The sequence below is a fragment of the Tympanuchus pallidicinctus genome, unplaced genomic scaffold (genome assembly GCF_026119805.1).
Source record: "Tympanuchus pallidicinctus isolate F22 unplaced genomic scaffold, pur_lepc_1.0 scaffold3, whole genome shotgun sequence".
NCBI classification, from domain to species: domain Eukaryota; kingdom Metazoa; phylum Chordata; class Aves; order Galliformes; family Phasianidae; genus Tympanuchus; species Tympanuchus pallidicinctus.
Genome location: NW_026294747.1, coordinates 45,461,827 through 45,484,140, shown reverse-complemented (window position 1 = coordinate 45,484,140; position 22,314 = coordinate 45,461,827). Strand labels below are relative to the sequence as shown.

The window sequence follows — 22,314 nt, the reverse complement described above, 5'->3', positions numbered from 1 at the left end:
GGCAAAATACATTGTCTGTGCATTCTTTTTCTTCATTTTATTTTGCGTAATCTGAGCTATAGAATCACGATTGGTCTGGAGGACTGAAACGGTTCTAGGAGCTAGTGCAGTGTGGTGGCCTCCCAAACTTTATAGAAGACACAAGTTTCCATTTAAAATAAACAGAAATGTTTTTGTCCTTGAGATTCATAGAATCATAAAATTGCTCAGGTTGGAAGAGACCTTAAAGATCATCAAGTCCAACCGTGTGCCTGAGTCTCACACAACTCAATTATAGAAAAAAAAAAAAAAAAATACGAACAGCACAATGCAACAGATGAAGTCTTTCCCATAAGGAGTGTCAAAAAATGATCGTAGGAAATGAGCTGGTTCCAAGTTCATTAAGAGTTTCTCCAAAGCCTGACAGTCAAAGTAAAAAACGCAGACTTTTCTTCAAACCTGAACTTCAGAATCCTTTGAACTTCAGATGGTAAAGCAACAGAACAACAAGATAGCTAAGGGATACCTTGGTGCTTTAGGGAGACAGGATTCACAGCAAGACAAGTGAATACACATATCCTTGTACTGATACTCACTTGCACATGCAATCAAGCATACAATAACGTGGTGGCATCTTGCATCTACACGTGCAAATTGAAAATAACCAATTTAGTCAAAAGCAGCCCAAGAGTGAGAATGAGCTTTTACAGCTGAATGCAAACAGCTGAAAACAAAGTAAGCAAACTGCACCAAAATCCAAAAGCCTGCTTTATTAAATCCTTCGTACAAATCCTATAAGAACAGCTGAAAAAAATGCCTGGCTGAAGTAAAGCACCTTCTTCTAAGAGACTTTAGCATGCGCAACACAGTGCAGATCCCAGCATAACTGGGTTCTTGAGTGATGGCACTCCAGGTGATCTGCTCCATGAAATCCCCTAGCACTAGGATCATACTGACAGATCTTTTCGTGAAATTACAAAGGAGATAAAAGATTGAAAGGTAGAAGAGAAGGATTTTTTTTTTTTTTCTTATTTTGAAAGTGCCTTGAAAGTCATAAATCCTACTGCAATATGAATGTTTGCACTCTGAATGCATACTCAAAGGGAAAAAGGTAAGTTAACCAATGTATGACCATAACAAATAGATGAGCATGTTCACCTGACTTAAAATGAGGTCAATTAGGTGGTTTAAAACATTCCCAAATAAAATTCAGTTTTCTACATATTTACTGATAGCCCTGTACACATGACAATCTTTTATATACTATGAGATCTCTTAGAACTCCATAAAAGCACAAATATACCCAGAGTGCTTTCCTCCTAGCACATTCATTACCTGTTCCAGTTCTTCCTTGAAGATAAATTGTAAATCATGATGCAATATCACATAATACACATCCTGATCAGAGAGACTGTACAAAATTGACCTCTGCAATGCATTCTTAAAAGAGGACATAATGCCTTTCATCCATAGTTTACCACTAATTGAATTTCCTCTAAGATAAGGAAAGGCATTATTTATCTATTGGCAAGTACACTGAAATAATTACAGAATAAAATCACATTTAATCCTGTTGCTAAAAAAAGTATGATGGAAATATCACTGTTAAAATGCAATACATTGTTGCAAGAGGACTGTCCACCTTAAAAATTTACAACCAGCTAAAAATAAGCTAATAAAAATAAGTTCCAGCTCAGTTCAGTGACCAGTGACCTAGAGATGTGGGAAATTAAAACAAACAAAAACAAGCAAAAATACACAGATTGGGATGTAAAACTCGCAAGTAATTCTAAACTCTTTTGTTTCTATATTGCTAATATGGATTCAAATTAAGTCAGCAAAACAAACACATCAAATTTAAAAGATGAATGTGATGTGGTTTAAGGCCAATTCCAAACCAGATTCTATTTAATACAACGTACAGGGCTTAAAGATGCCAGTCGAAAAGCTCTACAGGCTTCAAAGCAGAAACACTTCTGGCCGTAGGCAGCCACCCAATTGAAAAAGAATGGTTTGAGATACAGTGGGTGCCAAAGGCAAGCAGGACAGTGCTCACAAAGAAGTTTTATATGCATCCTTGCTATTACCATGCCAGTACCTTTGGAAACTGTCCTTCTTTTATCTATTTTTGATGTTCTAAATTCTTCATAAAAATTGAAGGTTATTTCTTGAGAAATGGTTGAGCTTCACTGCAGCTTTGTGTAGTTTTAGTTTACACGGATGTGTAAATACACTGATGTCCCAGTCTTCTCTGGACACTTTCACTACAGCAGTATTCATTTGCTACTATAACTAGTAATTGCAATTACCAGAGACTCTTTATGCCAAGTGTAAGCAACCATCTGCTGTTGAATACACTTTATCAGTGCATGGTATATCCATACCTGCTATATGTATCTGAAAATCAAGCCACTGGATTCACTGAACCCAGTTCTCTTTCTGTTAGACTTTTACTGGTATTTATTACACTCCATCATTTTGAAGGAATAACAAGCAGAAAATTCACCCATCCTTTTTTCCATCTCATTTATGCTACGAAACACTTGAGTGAGAAGCAACAGTAAAAAAAGTTTGCACCTTCAGAACTGCCCAAAACCAAGGAGGATTCCCCTTGGAAAAATCTTGAAGACCCTCAAAAAGGTAGAGTTTCAGTATCTTGAAGCAAGTCTCTAACGAAACCTGTGATATGAAACACACACAAAACACAAAAAGGCAGCAAGTCAAACCTCCTCAGGAGGGATCGTACGAAATGTGGCTGTCCCAATAAATAAAAGAGCAAATGCAGCATGGTTAAACTTTAATTCTATTTGGCTTTCTCAAAGCAGATGCTTGCAGACAGATTTCTGTTTCAACCACTAATGACTGTCATACACAATCATGTCACCGATTTCAAAGGGCTGCAGGGTTTATACACTTGCAGGCAAAACTGACAAGACACAGCTAAAGAATATTCACAGAATCCAATACCCTGCTTAGTTCAACAGGGACATTTAAACAGTGCAATCATGATAAGAGAACCAGACTGTGCCATGCAGTTTCAGTAATTCTAACAGGGACAGGAATAATCATCAAGTTGTACTGGTGCCTGTTACAGATTCTGTGAATAAAACAATGACCTTCCTTAGCGTGGCATGGAAAGTCATGGTGTTGTCCTCCTTGATGCTCCTAGGTCTAGTTTTCTGGATTATCACATAGAGATAACAGGAGGTAGTTACTAAGGCAGAGAAACAAAGATAGGCAAGGGGACATGAGGAAGAAGTATGTCAGAAATATGTGCAAGGGAAGACAATCTGTTGGAAAGCTATGTACACTGTACGTACTTAACTTTGGCCCAGAGTAATCTTCTCCAATTTAAGTTTTTCTAATTATAAGCTTCACATATAAGCTTCATAATATTTTATTACGGACCTTGGATAACTTCAGGGTTTTTTTCTGCAAGATCTAGAAAGAATGAGAATACTCATTCTCTATTCTGTGAGACCACGTTTCTAAAATTTGTATCTTACAAGCTCAGATAAGGTTGCATCAAGTGGAACTCAAGTCTGGAAACAGAAAAGGATTTTGAGTTATGTAGAACTGCTTTCATGAACCTTGTTTCACCCAATTTTACCAAGAACAACACTCAAGTATGGAAAGAAGAGGAAACAATGTTCTAAATCTTTTGTCTCCCTCCTTCACTTCTAAGGGCGGACAAAGCCTTAGCATGAAAAAAGGGACTAACAATATCCACATACATGTAAGGGCCATCACTGATTTTCTTCAGATATTAAGCAAGCTGTGTATCGCAGCTCTGGCAGTGGTGGCACTCTCCCTTCCACGAGGCAGTACATCACTGCAGTACTGTTAAAAACAGTGACATCATCTCTGAAGTGAATGCAGAGCCTGAATTTTACATGTTAGACCCAGACACAGTAGGGTTGTTCAGTAACCTGACCAAGCCATATTAGAAGGGTTAGCTTTCCTGATTCTCCTTCCATTAGGAGCCATTTTCCCCTGAAGTCCTGCTGTGCAGGCACCATTCAAGTTTCCACAGATTGAAAATGCCCTTTTTGGAAAATACCACAGTACCACTCTCCACAGACAACCACGTCCCCTGTGAATCTGATCACCACACATCTCTTCTGTTTCAAGCTACTTACAATTGTACCAAAAGGAAAAATAACGATGGGATATTAACAATTCATTCTAGTTCTGCTGGCCTCATAGAGAAAAATAAAAAGAGAGGAACAAAGAATTTCTAGAAAGCATTGAAGTGTATGACTCATTATTTAGGACATATAATTGGGTCATATCTGCCTTTGTACTGAAAGACGCCAGGTCATTCCATCTCGTGCCAAGAAAATTTTTACTTATTACTCAGCACAAAACCTTGGCTGCCAATTGATCAGGACCTACAAAGGCTCCAAATGAGATTGGTTTTCAGCAAGAATCTGCTCAGAGAACAGCAGTATGCCCAGTTTTCAGAAAACATCAAGCAGAGGAAAGGCCCTGATTACCAAAGGCAATTGCCTCATATCAGTTCTCTGTAGCATCATCTTTTATTGGGGTTAAGCTTGAGGGGTTAAACAAAAAAAAAAAAAAAAAAAAGGAAATGCCCATTCTGCCAAAGGACTTTTGCCAGAATAAACAACGTTGGAATTAAGAACGTCCCAGGGACATAGCTAAGTTATTCAGGTTGGGTGTGGTGAAAAAAAAAAAAAAATCAAACTGAGGAGTCAGAGCAAAGATTATTTACATTTCAGTCTCACATTGCATCCTTTCTCCCATCTCATACATCTCTCCTTCCCTGCTTCCATTACACTCCAATTATTCCCCCTGCTTCTACTTCTCTTATCACTCTGATTCCAGTACTTGCAACCTGGTCTTCTGCCTTTGATCTGTCTCAACAAAACCCATGCATGATTTTGATCAAAAACTCTCTATTCCAGAGATGAAAAGTGTGCAGCTGATTCCCTGTTGCTCTACAGTTTTGACAGTAGAAAAAGCAAGATAAGGCAGCAACATCTTCTAATAGTACTTGGGCATTTATAAAGAGAGCATGATGACCCCAGTATGTGTTAACAAACTTAAAAAAGTATTTTATAGAAATATAAATTTATCATTATACTTTATTAAAATATGTTGTTTTGATTTTAGGCCTCCATTAATATTTTAATCATTACTTAATATCATTTAGATTATGTGTCTTTTGTTCCCCTTTGCAGAAATGCAAATGAGATACTTTGTGCATGTGAATTGTGGAAATACTGACGTACTCAAAAGGTTATTGTGATGTTTTGTTGATTAAGAGATACGTTACTAAGATAAATGTTTCACTTCCTATTAACAATATATTTCAGTGAAAAAAAATAAAAAAAATTACACAAAGTACTCTAATAAGGGAAAGAATACTTGCTATGGTAGGAAGCCTGAACACCTAAGAATGAAAACCAAAATTTAAGAGTGTCTTCCAGGTAATACCCTTTGTATCTGTTGGCCATGTCATTCAATCAAATAAGAAGTATGTGAAAGAAGCTCCTAGCAAGGCTAAATATGATTTTAATTAAAAAAAAAAAAAAAAAAAAAAAAAAGAGCTAATAATTTGCATCATGATTTCAGAAGAATTAAATCTGCAGAGTGAAAATAAATGAATCAAAACCAGAACAATGTTACCTGGAGTCAAACTATTCCATGCATATTTGACATCCAACACAGAGGTACTGAATTAAATTCAAGGTAAAAGCCATCTCTTCTGAGACACTCTCAATCACATCCCACATTTATAGGAGTCAGCATAGACCCTGTCCCCAGGACTGACACATCTGTTGAAAATATGCTAGATAAACCCAGTTTTCACCAACCAACCAAAAATTCCACAGCTTATCTTGAACTCTCTGCTTGCTTGGAAGACTTGTTTTAAGACAGTAGAGTGAAGAGGTTCAGAGCAGCCACAAACAAGTATAACTTGAGCAGAGAAGTTCTGGAAAGAGTACAATATTTATCCCACCTTGACATACACGCATGAAGACAACTGCAATTACAGCGACAGGGTGAAAAAGATAAACAAAGACTCACAACCTGAAATGGACTATGCAAGTAGAATGATGAACTGATGCATAAAAACTGTATCTAAACACATGCTTTTGAAATCCAGATCTGAGAATAGATGCATAAACAGTAGCATGAGGTTTTTTTTTTTTTTTTTTTTTTTTTTTTTTTGTCTCAGTTAAAAATAAAAAAAATCCCTACTAACAGAAAAGAACAGGGAAGGTTCAGAGTGGGTGTGAGGAAAAGATTCTTCACCAGAGAGCTGTGAGCATGGAACAGGCTCCCCAAGGCAGTGGGCTTAACTCAGACAAGATGTATTTATTCCCATTGATGATTTACGGCTGACAGGAGCACTCAATGTGCTCACACAGAGATGCAGATCTGAGAAGTCCCTTGAGCAATATGAGACAGTGGGCGTAAGAGAAATACCCCTTCTCTTGGGCTCTCTTTCTGTTCCTTGGATAAAGGTACTTCCCTCTCTCTCTGAAAGATGAGGACAGTTGTGCTGGTGGCAGCAGCAGATGGAGAGCAGAAGAACAGTTGGACCCTCCACTCACTCAAGGGCCTCTGCTCTGCCTAGGATATATGAACCTGCAGCTGTCTGCTCCTGCATTTTGATGATGAAATCTGGGCTAGCCCTGTCCTTAAGCAACCATAAAGCCAAGAGGCTTATGGGCTTTCTCAGACAGCAAGGAGAGCATGCACAGACCCACAATGGTAGGCATCTAGTTTATGTGATGTAAGTGCACATATTCCCTTACCTCTACTTTGCTTCCAGCCTTTCAATGTCAATTGTTCCCATCAATCAGTTTCTTCGCAATGTTATCACATTTTCCAAAGAACTGATTTTGAGGCTATTTAGTGACTTCTGTGAAGCAGATTTAAAAAATAAAGTAAAAAATGATGGCTTTTCTGACAGTTCTCACCACAGAAATCCAGGGCTCAGTTTCAGCAGTGTAGTCCACAGTTGAATTTGGACCCACAAAAATAAACATAACCTACATAAAAATGAAATAAACGCTCCTATAGCAGCAACAGCAGAATGCTTGTAAGATGAATGGAAGTTGTGTTGCTTGAAGTGCAGGTTCCTGCAGTCCTGAACTCATGAAGGCAAGCTTGCTTTATGATTACTAAAAAAGGAGGAAAAAAAAGACAAAAGAAAAAAACATGCAGACTGGTACATTTTGGAAGATATAGTTTAGTGTCTCTAGAGAAATGCAGAGATTTCCTGACCGTGAACCAGCTTCTATATCAGGAGATATCAAATCTATGGAGGGTGATGCTTTGCAGTTACTGAATAAGTTTATCCCTTATTGGTTGTGAGAGACAAACATCTTTGGTACTAACTGATGAGGAAAGGAGGAGCAGCATCACACAGAGCCACAGCAAGGGCTGGGCACAAGAAGGTCAAATGGCAGCTGAAGTACTCAAGCACTGCCTCATGCTGTGTCATCACCAGGTGTTGGGTGCAAATCTGCATCAGCACATTAACAACAGGCAGCTGTAGCAGCAGGGATGCAACCTCCCAGAATAAGAGGAAACCAAGAAGCAAAAGATGTTCTTCTGCAGCTCTAAGGTCACATCCCCAAAAGCACTGTCTGTGTACTAGCACCCACCGGGTGCTGAGATTATAATCACATCATTTCCCACACACTTCAGAAATAGATAAATTGTAAGGGACCAGCAAGTCCCAGTATTGAACACTGACTACAGTCAGCCTGCATACAAAAACTCTTGTAGCAGCCACTGTTCTGGATTAGATAATATCTAGCAACTAAACATGCAATTATATTCTGCTTCATGCCAGCATTTATGGGGATGCAATGCTGAATGATATGAGTTTGAGTATTTGTTTCATGGTTATCCAATAGAAAACATTTATGTTTTCAAATGTTGTTTTTCCCCCCTTCCCCTCTCCCTCATTGTTTTCAAGCAAAAGAGGAAAGTAATCTCCAACTGTTATTTCTTTAGACATCCACTCAAATATGAATTCACTCAGCCCTTTTGCAGGAAATACCACTAGTCCATGTGTGAGGTAATCATCACTTCAGAACTGGTAATAAAACCAGGGAATAAAAAGGCAGCAGTGAACAAGAATTGCTATGTACCTGTATTTGGAAAGCCAAACCCTCACAGAGGAGAAACGTGCCTTCACTGCAAAGGGATGCAGCCTTTATGTCGACTCTCAAGTTAATAGAGAGAAAAGACAGGCCTTAGGTCAAGCACTAGGTTGTAAATTGCACAGGAAGTGCTGTCAGAGCTATTTTCCTTGTGTTTTTGTATTTTTCAAATGACCAACTTTCAAAACAAATTGCTAATCATGCAACTGCACAAACAAACCAAGTTTGTTTATCCTCATGTCAGTGAGCAAGGAGCTGTAAAAAGGTGTGACAGCTGCAGCATCTCCTCTGCTGTCACTGCTCTGCTCCTCCTGTGAGACAGGCAGGGAACGGGATGACTACCAGGGCTGACAGCAGTGTAGTACGATCCTCAGGCAAAGAGCTATACACAAGCTGTATTACTCTTAAACATCTGTCAAAATGAGCACTGAGAGATGCTGCTTGTTTAAATGGGGAAGAGAATACCCTATTCTGCAGCTGGACAGGCCTTTGCTGAAATAGTGCAGGCTGACAAGCTGAGGTTTCCAACCTTAAAATCACCTGCTAGATTCACTTTGAAGGACACAACACCATAATTAAAACACAAGAAAATCACAGTTTGGGAGTCAGAAGTCTAATTAGGCAAGGCTGCAAACTTCATCCAAACTGAGAACTTCAGGGATGTGCTGAGTTTTATTTGCAGGGCCACCTGACTGCAGATCTGGCTAAAGAAGAAATTGCTTCTTTTGCCTGTCACTCACAGAGAGTTTAAGCTTCCTTGTTGAGAAAGCCCCAGTTTGTGAATCTGCACTGATGAAGATTTTTATTTCTTTCATGGTATCACAGCAGTCTGTTTCCAGTCATGCCTCACCCAAACTAAAGTTGCTTACCAAATCATCACTTATATAATAGAGCTACAGAGATCTCTGGAATAATGCACCCATACCCTAGATGTTATATGTCTCTTTTAAAACAAACAGAAAAATCCAGCATCGTGGATGTGGTGGAGTCCAGTTGAATCCAACACAGTATATGTGGAAAACAAATTCCACATCTTTTGTAGCAATTTAAAAAAAAAAAAAAAAAAAAAAAACAACAAACAACTAATAAAAAAATGTATTTGTATAGATAAAATGATATTATTGCTTGAACAAAATGAACCCAAATGTAAAAACATGTAATTGGTTTTCTAATAGCAAACATCAAACAGCTGAGACAAAACAGCTTTCACTGACACCTATTTATTCTCTAGAGGTGAATTTAAGCTTTTTAATAATGTAGGTATCATTTCTTAAGCCAGAACTTTCAGAAATACAAACTAGCTCTCACAGACTGGCTAGTATTCTCTGCATCAATTCAAATAATACCATGCTGCACGCTCAAGATGAAGACCAGAATTAGGCCCAGGATACCTTTGCTGGCTATCTCCTATTTTCCTTTAGTTCAGTATTCTCTGTGCCATACAGTGGTACCTGAAGGTTTTGTGGAACAGCAACAGATTACTGGTACTGTGGCTTATATCAGCATGTTGCCTTCTGCCTTGCCTGTGCTCTCCTCTGCCTTTTCTGTACTGTGCAGACCAGAGGTCGTGAGACAAATATTTCTGAGGTAGGACTGTTTATTTTATCATCCAAATGCTAATTTTTAAAACAGTGTTAAGAGTATTACGTACTTTGAGCAAGAGATGCACTATGAAAACCAGCCATGCTGAAAATTATAGCTGCTTGGGTAAAGATTACCTGTGAAAGTACAAAGCACAGTTGCAAGAGAAGTCAGGAGTTTTCTCACACTTGATAAGATTACAGGAGAAATGAGTTGCAAAACAACATTGGAGAACAAGTGAAAGCAAGCACAGCAATTCAGTTTCTGCTGCTTCCATTTCATGCGTTCAAGAGTCATCAGGGAATAAAACATCTGCCACCTTGACAATGACTTGGTTCAGGACCTCCCTGCCTGGCCCATCTGCACAGTATGCTCAGTCAGATGTTTCAAAGACCAGCAACAAAGGAACCATTTCACAGCATGAATCCTGCTACAGAGCAGCACTGCACTTTGAAATGCTGGTGAAACTGGAGAGCAAGAATAAAATGCACTGGCAAGCAGAGACAAGTAACCTGAAGGGAGTGTAGGGGTGCTGCTACACTGTGTAGGGATGAGGTTGGGAAAGGCAGGGTCCAGGGTAAGGTCAAGAGGTGCAAAGAACAATAAATGTTTCTATAGGTACATCAACTGGAAAAGGAAGGTGTACCACTCTTGTGCACAATGTAGGCAGACTGGTTACCACAGATAAGGAGAAGACTGAAGCACTCAAAAACATTTTTGCCTCAGTCTTCACTAGTGACTGCTCTACACAGAACCCTTGAGTGGACGAAGGTGGGATCGGGGGGGGGTGAAACACCCCTCCTGCTGGTTCATGACTGCCTGTGGAACCTGAACATCCTTAAGTCTATGAGTTCCAATGAGATGCATCCCAGAGACCTGAGTGAATTGGTTGACATAGTTGTCAAGCCACCCTCAATGATATTTGAGAAATCATGGTGGCTGGCTGAAGTCTCTGATGAGTGGAATAAAGGCAGTGTCACACTCATTTCTACTTAAGAAGGGTAGAAAGGAACTGCACTTCAATGGAACTGCTGATCTGTCAGCCTCACCTCTGTGCCAGCTAAGATCATGGAGCAAATCCTCCTGGAAGCTATGTTAAGGCATACAAAAAAGAGGGAGGTGATAGGAGATAACCAGCATGGCAACACTGAGTGCAATTCCTTCCTGACCAACCTAAGTGGCCTTCCATGATGGCCCAACTCAGTTCCACTTTCACCTTTGATGAGCAATATATTATAAACATACATCTTTTCTATACCAATTTACTAGGCTGATCAATCTCCAGATCTGCAAGTACTTGCTAATACGGAGTACAGAAACAGGAGTATGAGGTTTATCCAGAATCACACGCTGAACAAATACTAATGTTAGGACAACAGATTTTGACATCTAGAGCTCATTACTCTACACATATAGTGGAATTAGTTCTGCTCAAATTTAAACTGTTTCCTCTATCGTTCTGTAGACAATTTTTTTTTGTTTGTTTGCTTGGTGGTTTTTTTTTCCTGTCAATTCAAAGAGCTCTAGAAACACAGGATGAAATTGGATATATCCAATCCTGTGTAAATGCTCGCTATCTTTTAGAGCCACACAAATCCTTGTTAAGGTATGATAACACGCCCCTACACAAGGGAAATTTTTTTTTGTGCTGATTTTTTTAAACAAACATTTATATCATTGAAGGATTTGGACTTCAGTTGGTGCTACTACAGCAGCCGAGATCATTTATAAAAGGCAGGCATAGGGGATAGGGGAGGTGCAGAAAGAAGATACTCAAGAAAGACAGAAGACAATTTGGATGGAAATTCTTATGAAAGAAAAGGTGTGAGAATATCCAAATACAAATAAATAAATAAAACTACATGGTGTGTCGAGCAGGGGAAGAAAGAGAGAATGGAAAGGAACAACCTGATCTATTTTCAGAGTCGCTCACCTTCAAAGAAAAGCTGTTATGATACCTCCAAATGCTCTGGCAGTTACTGCACATCATCGAAGCATTTAATTATATACTTCTTTTAATAAAAGTGTAGATCAGTTGATTTGACAGGAAAAAAAAAAAAAAAACCATAGTGGAAGCTGGTGATAGAATTTGTTTTTCCTATTTTAACTATGCACAGCTTATCCCTAGACTGTTCCCTGTCACCTAATGCTTGAAAGGTTTATAAGCAAAACGGCAGCAAACAGAACTAGTTGAGGTTAAAAGCTTAATTTTTTAAAATTTATTTTAAAAATCACTTCCATGCTAGAGATAATCTGTGAAACAAGAAGAATTGGCCTCATACCCAAGTCTGTCTCCCAAAGCCTTCTGCAAAGAGGTGTTGAGCATCTCAGAAGCGACTGTAACAATAATGGTTTCTAATTAGCTGCCACTTGGCAGGTTTTGGTTCTGGTAGCTTCCAGGTGTGTGGAATTGAGCTCTTAGAGTAGAAAGACTAAAGATTCAGCCTAAGAGTACAAGCTGCTGCAAACACCAAGTGCTGCAAGAACTTGAAAGTGCGATGTGAATGCGCAAGCCTGCAAGAGAAAGGGTGGCCAGTGACCACAGCTAGGACCAGCTCTGGCTGCCCCATACACACAGCCTGAATGTGTTTGTAGAGAGCTACCTTGGATCTGGTGATGTCTCGCTTAATTCTTTCAAAGCTGTAAGCATTTATTCAGTAAATGTTCATGGTTCTTGGCATCATGAAGTATTTTCCTGTTTAAACGCTCAGTGTAGAGACAAATAGTGCTCACTCCTGTACTAGAGAGTACAGGAGAGCACAGCCTGGACAGCACATTCCTCTCCGTCAAAATACATGGCAAGGAGGTCTGATACTTTGTTCTGACCCTTTTTTTATCCTAGCACTAACAGTTTATATGTGCAGTGTCAGCAGTGTGTTTGCCAGTGGCTTCCACCACGCTGAAACTGCTGCTGCTCCACTGTAACAGAGCAACTCCTGACTCATCCCCAGGCACAAGAAGCAGATGAAGCCACTGATGAGTGATAACTGCCTTCAGTTCACACCAGTTTTCACTGACCTTCCTTTTACATTTGAGTATTTGCTGGGGAAAAAAAAAAAAAAAAAAAAAAAAAGCTCAGAATAGCAGAGAGCCATCACTATTTCTAAACAAGCCTTTAAAAACCATCACCCCTGTGAAGAGTGGAAAAGGTTAAAACTCATCCAGGTTGGGATATGACACACTCATCAAGCCAAGGAGCCTACCAAAACAACAGACAGGACTCCAATAGACCTCACTAGCATAGGGAGATAATGCAATTCATGACAGAAAATACATAAAGGAAAGCAAGTCCCAGCAGATAGATGAGGCAAGCTAATGGAGCTGGTCACTGCTGAATTTATTTGGGTTATTGTTCAAATTTTCTGCTATCCACATCAATGCCTTTCATTTGAAAACACTAATATTTTCTCACCAAGAGCAGCATCAGGCTGCTCTACTAAATCCCATGCAACCCTTTGACTCATTTGGAGATTTTTGGACTTAGCTTCTGCCTGTTAGCAAAACAAGAGTAAAGTTAAATGGTGAAACTTAATGGCCACCATCCATGCCATTTCCAACAAAATGTAAAACAGAAGCTTCCCCTCATTTGCAGGTCATTAACAAATTCATAAATTCAATTTATAATATATATATTTATGTATCTCCAGTCTAGATTTTCCAGTCTGTGGGCCCAACACCACTGCACTACCCACTTTTCAGGTCTCACCAAGTCTGCCAAGAGCACTGCTGCTCAGTGTACCAGAGTTGCATCCTTTCTGCTAAAGAAATACCAGACACCTAAACAAGCAAGATGTCTGACATGAATGTAGCACTGCTTCAGCCCTAATTTCTCTTACCTGCCATCTGCAGCTATTTGTTGTGTACAATAGGACCCCAGCTGCTGCTGCAGTCAACTATGTTGTTGATGCTGGTTCAGCTTTGTAATGTATGCGAATGTGTTCATTTGCAGTCATCTTACAAGTCTGCTTTTTGCACTCAGCACAGATGGAAGTGTCTGAGACTTGCACCCTTTGTGAATTATTTAGCCCGTGTCCACTGAAAATCGAGTCAATTGATACAAACAAACAAAACTAAAATTAAAAACACTTTATAGAATTAGTCTCACAGTTAATCGGCACATGAAACACATTATTTTCAGTCTCTCCTCAACCCTCCTTATAAAGCATGTACATAGACTGTACAAACAAAAACACAAGCAGTTTCCTCCTTTCCCTTCCCTGCCATTTTTCCTGCAACATCTCCTAAGAGAAACTGGAAAATCAATGGAATTACAGTCAAACCAAAACATAACTGTTTCTGAATTAAAAAAAAAAAAGAAAAAAAACCACCCAAAGGTCTCCTCTTGCTCTTCAAAGAGCTGTTCCTATGAAATGCAAAGCATTCTCACCCTGTCAGTGCCAGGCTTTGGGATATGACCTTTTAAGTAAGTGGACATTTCTGCTGACATTACTGGAACAGGTACACGTGCTCCGAGTGCAATAAGTGCTTAAGTGTTTTGTTGGATTGGAATCACTGGTTTTAGCATCTCTGACAGCAATTACAGCCTGAAACAACGGCCTCTCCCAGAGCGCAGTATCCACGCTTGACCAAATCAGTTAGCCCAAATCTCTTCAGAACTTTCAAAAGCTTTGTTGGCACAGAATTTTCTGCTACAGAAGACTTGGAAGTGGAACGTGCACTGTCACTGGAATGATAAGAAATATGCAGGGATTCCTCATTCCCCAGTCCTCCCAAAAATGATCTAATGTGGGTGCACCAAGCAGTTTGCAGAAAGACTTCTCCAGAAAACGTTTCTCATCTCAACTGCTAATGACATCCTGGATGAGGACAGTATTGATTTTCATACATAGAATAACATTTTGCAACATCTGGATTATTCAGCTGGTCTCCATGTGGGTACCATACCACAGCAAGGCACTGAAGTTTAACTTCAAGCACCTAAGATACCTTCAGTTAAACTCTGATTTGCTCTTTCAGCTTTCTAATGTCTGATTTCTATTTACAATAAGGCAAGACAATCTGGAGGAATTAGAGTGACAAAGAAATTCCCCTTAACCTCTGGAAGGAAGCAGAGCTGGTAGAATAACAGTTAGTACCCTACTATTCAGTACATAAGCAACCACTGAATTGTAAAAGAATGCCCACATATTCCTAGCTAGCATAATTAGCGTTTGATTCTACAGGTCAAAGAGTTTTTGTCTCACAGACTTGATTATAATCTTAGTCCTGCTTTTGACAAGGAAAGGTTAAATCACAATTTGCCACATGATTTGCCTTAGAGTTTTGTGGGATTTTTTTTGGCAAGCACAATTTTTAAAGAAAAAAGTAAAATAAAACCAGTGTGTCTGCCTAAGCTTGCATCAGTGGTGTTAAAGCTTCCAAATCGGCACAGATTTTCAAAGCACAAACACAACCCAAAGGTCTGATGGTCTCTGCAGTTAGCTTTCACAGAAAATAAATGTGTACATAGGCATGCACACAGAGGCTTTTGTTGAGCAGCTAGCCTGGGATCTGTTTTAAGGCAGTGGAAATAACCTACCCACTACCAAACCCACAAATCTAAGTTCTTTTGGGTTTAATATCTTCAGAATACTTTCCTGAGAGCACACAGCTAATAAAGTCTTTGAATGCCTTGACCCTCGAGACAGAAAATACATTAAGAGAGAAGTTGGAAAACAGATGTGGAATTATTCTGGGCTCTAGATCCTTTATTCTGTACAGCAGACTACAGCAAGTCCTAATTGTGCCTCTTCTTGCATCCAGAAATCTCATTAGAAAGGAATTAAGGGGAGCAGCAGTTATGTCTCAGATGTCTGGAGATGCAGCAGCTCTGTTCACGCAGATGATTAGATTTCCCAAAATACCAAGCAAACCCTCCACACACATACACCAATTTTGCAGCATAGACATGAGCAGTCTGTATCTTTGGGAAAATATGAATAGTAAATCAAACTCATCTTAAACAAACTCAGTTTACTATGGGTATTCCAGTGCTTTCCAGAAGTTACACAGCTCATAACAACATACTTTTAATATACAGGCATGACAGCCTCAGACTTCTCATGCTGATAAGGGCATAGGCAGCTACAGTGCTTCTTCAAGGTACACCAAGACCCACTGCCCTGTTTTGGGGAAAACAGCAGACCTGAACTACTGCCAAAACAATGAAAGAGACACAGTGACTGGAATTGATCAGACCTGAAATAGCAGAAGTGTGATACAGAACACAAAACCAATGAAGTCTAAGTTCTCTTTATTACATGGCCTTGTTTTCTGTACTAAGTTTGTTCATGTTTCTCTAACTCCTTAAATAGACCAGAGTCATGCTTTCTAAAATTGTCTACGGTAAAAAAATCCTCAACAATAATAGGAATTATTATATATATTATATATAAAAATAATAGGAATTCAAGATAAAAAAAAAATAAATGTCACTTTTCTTCACTGAAATTAAACACAGAGTTCTATTTACCATATTTCAGATCCTCAGTTTTAAAAGAGCTCCTGAACACATACATAAATACACAAACTGCATGTAAGACAAAAACAATTTCACAGAATTGAGCATGTTCTCAAAGCTCTTGTTTTTCTCTGTTCTGTAAGTAAAAGAAAAAATCATTTATATGGTAACTACAGCAGTATTTTTACTACATGTACATATACCCAACTATAAAGATATTGCAAGTTGAAGTCTGTTTTGCATTCTCAGTATGAAACAAAAAACATAGAGGTCATTTAAGGGAAAGGTAAATTGCAAACACAAATCCTGAAGAACAGATAACTGCTATTATGACTGCAAGTGCTGTTCAGCTAATATCGATTTGTATCATACTGAGGACTATGACATCATTTTTTCCTCTGTAGCTTCCCACTGCATGCCTCTATTTTTCATGTTGAATAGATGTTCTAGCCCTGCTCACAATGTTATTAACTCTGATACAATTTTTACTATTAGCTTCCCCAGCGAAAATGCTTTAGCCTGTTCTTAGGCATAAGATGAGGGAGGGGAACAAGTTGCCACCAAACATCTGATAGCAAAACCCAGACCCCTGCTTTGCTGCTAAACATTTCAACAGCAGAAGCAATGTGCAGCCACCTCTGAAAAGCAATGACTGCTCTTAGCCTGGACACAGTGCTCAAGTCCCCCAAATCAGGCTTCTATGCTGGAAGCTGAAGGCCCTACCTATAAGAGGCTACTTCTCAGGTTGCCTAGACTACAAGAGCACTCTGAAATCACTTGAAACAAGCCACACACACACCATTCATACAGCTCAGCAGCAGCTGAACATCTTTGATGGTATTTTGAGGCACATAGGATTACTTTAATTAAAATCTGGATTCAAAATGAAAAAAAAAAATCGTAACTAATAGGCTTTCCCTATTAGCACAAGTGACCTGACAGAAATCAATTAGAGCACCTGCAGAGCAGGGAACACTGAAGCCTCCACAGCCCAGTGCTGCTGAGCACACAGATGTGAAAGGGCTTATTTTAACGAGGGATTTGTCAGAGTCAAAAGCTGTTCTTCATTACACACTAATAAATGTACAGCTGAGCTGTTGACATGAGTGCCTGCCTGAGCTGGGCAGCCTAACCTTTGTGCTGTACCTACAGTGCACACATTTGTTAGCATTGCTGCTCTGACAATCTCCAATATTCCACAGCAATTTTTAATAGCAAAATGTTATCCTTTCTATGGCATGTAATACATCATTCAGAGGGCACTACATTAATCTTTCTGCTAGCATAAGAAATAGTTTCAGGGCGACCAAGGCACAAAAGCAAATTACAGGAACGTAGCCTGAAGTGTCCTATAATTCACTTGGGAAGCAAGCAGTGCTTTCTTGTCATTAAGGATCTCACTTTAGGAAATGCCTATTTTGTCGCGAAGTATTAACCTAACATTCACCAGGTAAAATGCCAGCCCTGCTGAATACCACCAGGACCCTAATGAGTAACAGCAGAGAATCTTTAGGAATGATCAGCCTTCTCCTCTGCTCTCATACATCCTCCCCACCAAGGGTCATCTCAGTGGACCATTTCACCAGGAAAGCCACAAAAAGCACTCCAAAAAAGGAGGAAAAGATACTGCAGAGAAAAGAAAGTGGAAGAAGAGTGGTACATCACTTCAAGAAGTGACACTGTGGGTAAGTGCCTCTGTGATCACAGATGTGGAGCACTGCCTGGGTCAGAAAGAGGTGCAAAAGGCCTAACAGAGGGGAACAGCACAGGGGTAAGAGCAGCATCTACATCATGCAGCAACATAAAAGCATTTTCCTTAGTAGTGTCCCAGAAAACCTCTCCTATAATTCTAAGACAGCTACACAAAAACCCCTTGAGGGTATGCCTCTAGACCTCAGCCCAGGCACCAGCTGGGAGAGCCCACAGCTGTCCTGTCTGAGAAAGCCCCCATGTTCACCATAATAACTGTGAATGGATTATTCTTCGCCACTTGTTGATCAAACAACAACCAACCAGCTTCACAGAATCGGGAAGACATGGACACAATTGGATAGATACTGTTGCAGTAGCAGTCTCTGTAAGGGCAAGGTGTATTTATACAGGGAACTCACCCTGTGAGAATGAAGCACAGACCAGTGGAACGTACAGAACTGGGGTAAAAGATGCATGAAACATGACAACAAGAGTAAAGCAGAGGCTCCAAAGGGTGGTACCAGTCCCAGTTTTGGCACAGTGCGCTCCCATCACTGGAACAAGCTGCTGCATACTTCACCTCCACTTACAGAATGGGGACACAGGGTCTTGAGGACCAGAAGTCAGATACAGGGAGCTCAGCTAGCAGCAGTACCAACAAGCCTAGTGGGCTTCTGTCTCACCTCTTAACAATGGAGAACATCTTTTGGCAAAAAATTCAAACTTAGATCCAAATAATCCTTGAAAACAATTTCATCCATACACAGAGTTATTTATACGCACAATTTTGTATTTATAGTCACACACTTATAATCAACAACAGAATGGGAACAGCAACAAAACTACACCAGGAGAGGTTCCAACCTGACATTAAGAAAATGCATATTTGCTATGAGTGGTCTAACTCTGGCACACGCTTCTTAGACAAGTGGCTGATGGCCCATGGCTGCCAGTGCTCTTGCTTCTGGGCAGTACCCTCAATAATATGCCCTAACTTTTGGTTAACCCTAAAGAGGTCCGGTTAACCCTAAAGAGTTGAACTTGATGATAGTTAAAAGTCTCTTCCAGTGGAACTATTCTACTGTAGATAGAAGAAATCATTATGATAAAACATGAAATGGATGCTCAATGTGCATGATGCTGTCTGTACTGTTTGTCTGTTTAAAAATCTAATTCATTTGGATTCACAAGATGCTCTTTGTCTTTGGGTGCTCTATAGAGCTGAGGCACTTCTCTTACATTGACCGCCAATATTCACAAACAACCCTTGAGCTGAAGCCCAAACTTAGTCATGGCTTGAAACAACTTGGCCACACAGACAGGAGCATCTCTGCATACACCAGGCCAGAATCCGTGCGGCAAAGACAACTCGTACAAACACAGATGTGTGCATAAACGTGGAAGAGAGGAAAAGAACCGAAAAATCAGATCTCCGCTTTCTATTTATAGCCCACAGCAGGAGGCAGGGACGACGCTGCGTTCGCCAGCCTCCCCAGCGTGATGGCAGCGGAGCGGCCCAGGTGATGCGCTCCAGGGCCGGGCGAGGAGCGGTCCTACCGCTGGGCGCTGACACCTGCTGCACCCAGCAACTTCAGAGCCTCCTCTCCCCGATTTCCCCCTCCTTTCTTCTTCGTTTTGTTTTTTTTCCCCCTCTGCCACTTTTCCCCTTCCCGACGCGGCGCAGCGACTCATCCCTCGCCTCCCTACGCTCTCGCTACGCCGACACCCCTGGCAAAGGGAGCGGGAGCGGGACTGCACCTACCTGCGCGGCCATGAAGGAGAGGTCCATACTGCTGCTGCCGCTGGAGCTGCTGCCCGAGCTGCCAGAGGTGCTGAGGCTGCTGCCGCCGCTGCTGCCGGGGGCGGGCGGGGCGCGGGGGCGCGGAGCGGGCGCCGCCTCCCCCAGCAGCGGCGGGCGCGGCCGCGGGACCGACACCGGGACCAGTTCCAGCTCCGGTGGTTCCCGGTTCGACACAGCACGATGCGGCAAGGCACGCTGCTCCGGCTCCAAGAGGCGGCCCGACCCTGCGTGGGCTGGGCTGTCCCGCCCACATAGGGCGGGGGGCGGCTGCGGGCAGCGCCCGCGTGGAGCACCCGCGTGGACCACTGCTGTTCTCGGGTCAGGGTGAGTGGGGAACACCCCTGCTCTGTAGCGTCTTGTTCTTTTCTCAGGAGCTTAGGTGGAATTGCCCTGCAGCTTGTGCACCCCAGTGGATGCAGAGATAGAGAGGACGGATCGGAGGCACGGCCGGTGCTGGGCAATGCCGGAGAAACGCGCTAGGGAGCAGGTGCAGGCTCTCTCCTCATCTGCTGATCCTTTGCATGACACAAACCCCATGAGATACACTGACTACTATATGCTTGGCTTTTCTTGCCTAGCTAGCAAATCCATCTTTTTTTTTTTTTAATATATTTTTTTCTTTTTTTTTAATATATTCAACACCACTGCTGAAAAGAACTTGTGACACTTTATAGAATCATAGAATCTCCAAAGTTGGAAAAGACCCACAAGATCATCCAGTCCAACTACCACCCATCATCAGTAGCTCTCACTACACCATGTCCCTCAACACAGCATCCAAATATTCCTTGAACACCTCCAGGTCGGTTACTCTACCACCCCCCTCGGCAGCCCATTCCACTGCCTGACCACTCTTTCAGAGACATATTATCATTCTCAGATGTTTTCATGACTTAGCTGCTACAACTTCATCTGTTAACTTCTCTACTCCTCAGTCCAAAATTTACCATTCAACAATTCATCACAAATAATTTTTATGCCTTTTTTTGTATTTTCTCCTGTATTTCAGATACTGCCATTTTGAGTAAAAATTCAGTGAACTCATACATTGGGTGGCGTTGAAAAACCTTTGACGCTAACTAGAACAGAAGAATAAAAAAAATGGAAATTCTTATGTGCTGAATTTTTTTTTGTTCTGAGATTTTTTTATTATCTTTCTGTTTTGTGCTGGTTTCATCTCCAAGACTAAACCATTTTGAGTTATCTTTACTACAGCTGAATGCAGGGACCTGAGGGGAGTATGAGTATAACGTCAATAAAGAAGCTAATTGGAGGCTCAGCTTTGCTGTGGGACTTTAAAATATAGAGGAATAAAATAGCACATGCATCTGTACTGTGAACTGTGTGCTCTTGGGTTGGTGTAACGTTGGGCTGTTGCAGCAGGTGGTGGTGAAAGGAAGCTCAGCTGCTTTACATCAGTGCTTTACTTGATTGACTGCTAGAGCACCTGCCAAGAATGCTTTTATGTCAAGAGGCCCATTAACTCTAACGAGTAAAATCCAAAAGAGACAGTGCCACTTTATGAATTTTTAAACTCAGTTCTGTAAATAATGAAATCATCTATTTGTGGATTTTCTCCAAAATTTTGAAAGAATGTTGGTATATGCATCAGAAGCCATAAAGTAAATTCAAAATCATTTTAGTCCTTATCATCCACATAAATTTTACATGTGATGTGTCTCTGCATGATGAAAGCAGCCAAGGCTGCCTGCATTTGCAGCACCAGTTTTAGTATCATTCCATTAGAAAAACAAAATAATTGAGGCTTTAAAGTTCCAAATACTTCTACATTTGGTTATTTTTTGGGGGAATAAAACAGACAAATCTGGGAAGGAGCTTAGTCTAGTCCATGCACTTGCTTAAAATATAGCCAGTTATATCTGTGGTCCTCCAAACAAGGAAATCTCTTCTTGAAAGCATCCTGTGAAGAAAACTTCATTCTCTGCCAGGCAACACATAGCCTTACTCCACTGGCCATTTCCTAAGGCTGTGTCTACCTGTGACACAGAGAGGAGTATTTTCTCTGGGACAACTGCTTGCCTTCTGAGGCTATTGATGGGCACTGTATTTGTCTTTGATATTATGATGTCTTGTCCATCTCCTAAAAACACTTAATGAGGATTGCTGGTGGCAAGAAGATTGTTCAGTCAGATTTTCAAGTATTTTACTGTGATGTTCAACAGGTTCAGACAACTAAGTCATCCCCAAGAGGTTCCTAAGTACGTAACAACAAAAGATTCTTGCCCGTAGCTGGCCTTTTAGCGGGTGATGGCTCATCATTGCTTTAGATTTCTTGGCATCAGTTTTTCAATAATTTTGCCTTTCTGTTGGGAAAACGACCCACGCTTACAGTAATCTATTAATATACTTCTGTACAATTATCTTTTTAGTCTTGGTATTTCAAATATTGATTTCCTCTTCCTTGTCTCATGTAGTTGCTTACTTCAGGAACACATTACAGAGAGATCAGTGGAGGAAAATAAATGTGAATTTTTCATGTTTTAAGTTTTAATTTCCATGCTGACCTCTCTGGGGAAAAAATTCTGTAAAAAAATGGAGTTAGCGAAAGCAAGGATCAAACAGAGGAGAGTAAACAGCTGATTTCAGTTTCTATGGCACAAGCTTACAAAGTAATATGGAAAATCTCTGGTTGT

The 22,314-nt window shown here is 40.6% G+C and overlaps 1 protein-coding gene across 2 annotated transcripts in view; it reads right to left on the bottom strand.

Annotated features, from left to right (window-relative positions):
- The window catches only part of CUNH14orf132 (chromosome unknown C14orf132 homolog), a 31,250-nt gene extending 11,332 nt beyond the window's left edge, over positions 1 to 19,918 (bottom strand). Inside the window, exon 1 of one of the 2 annotated variants that reach the window (XM_052694587.1) lies at positions 19,622 to 19,918. In XM_052694587.1, the coding sequence (XP_052550547.1) occupies positions 19,622 to 19,913 (292 nt within the window). In that variant the 5' untranslated portion in view covers positions 19,914 to 19,918. The remainder of the gene's footprint in view (positions 1 to 19,621) is intronic. The other variant, XM_052694588.1, reaches the window with a different exon arrangement.
- Between the last annotated feature and the right edge of the window lie 2,396 nt (positions 19,919 to 22,314).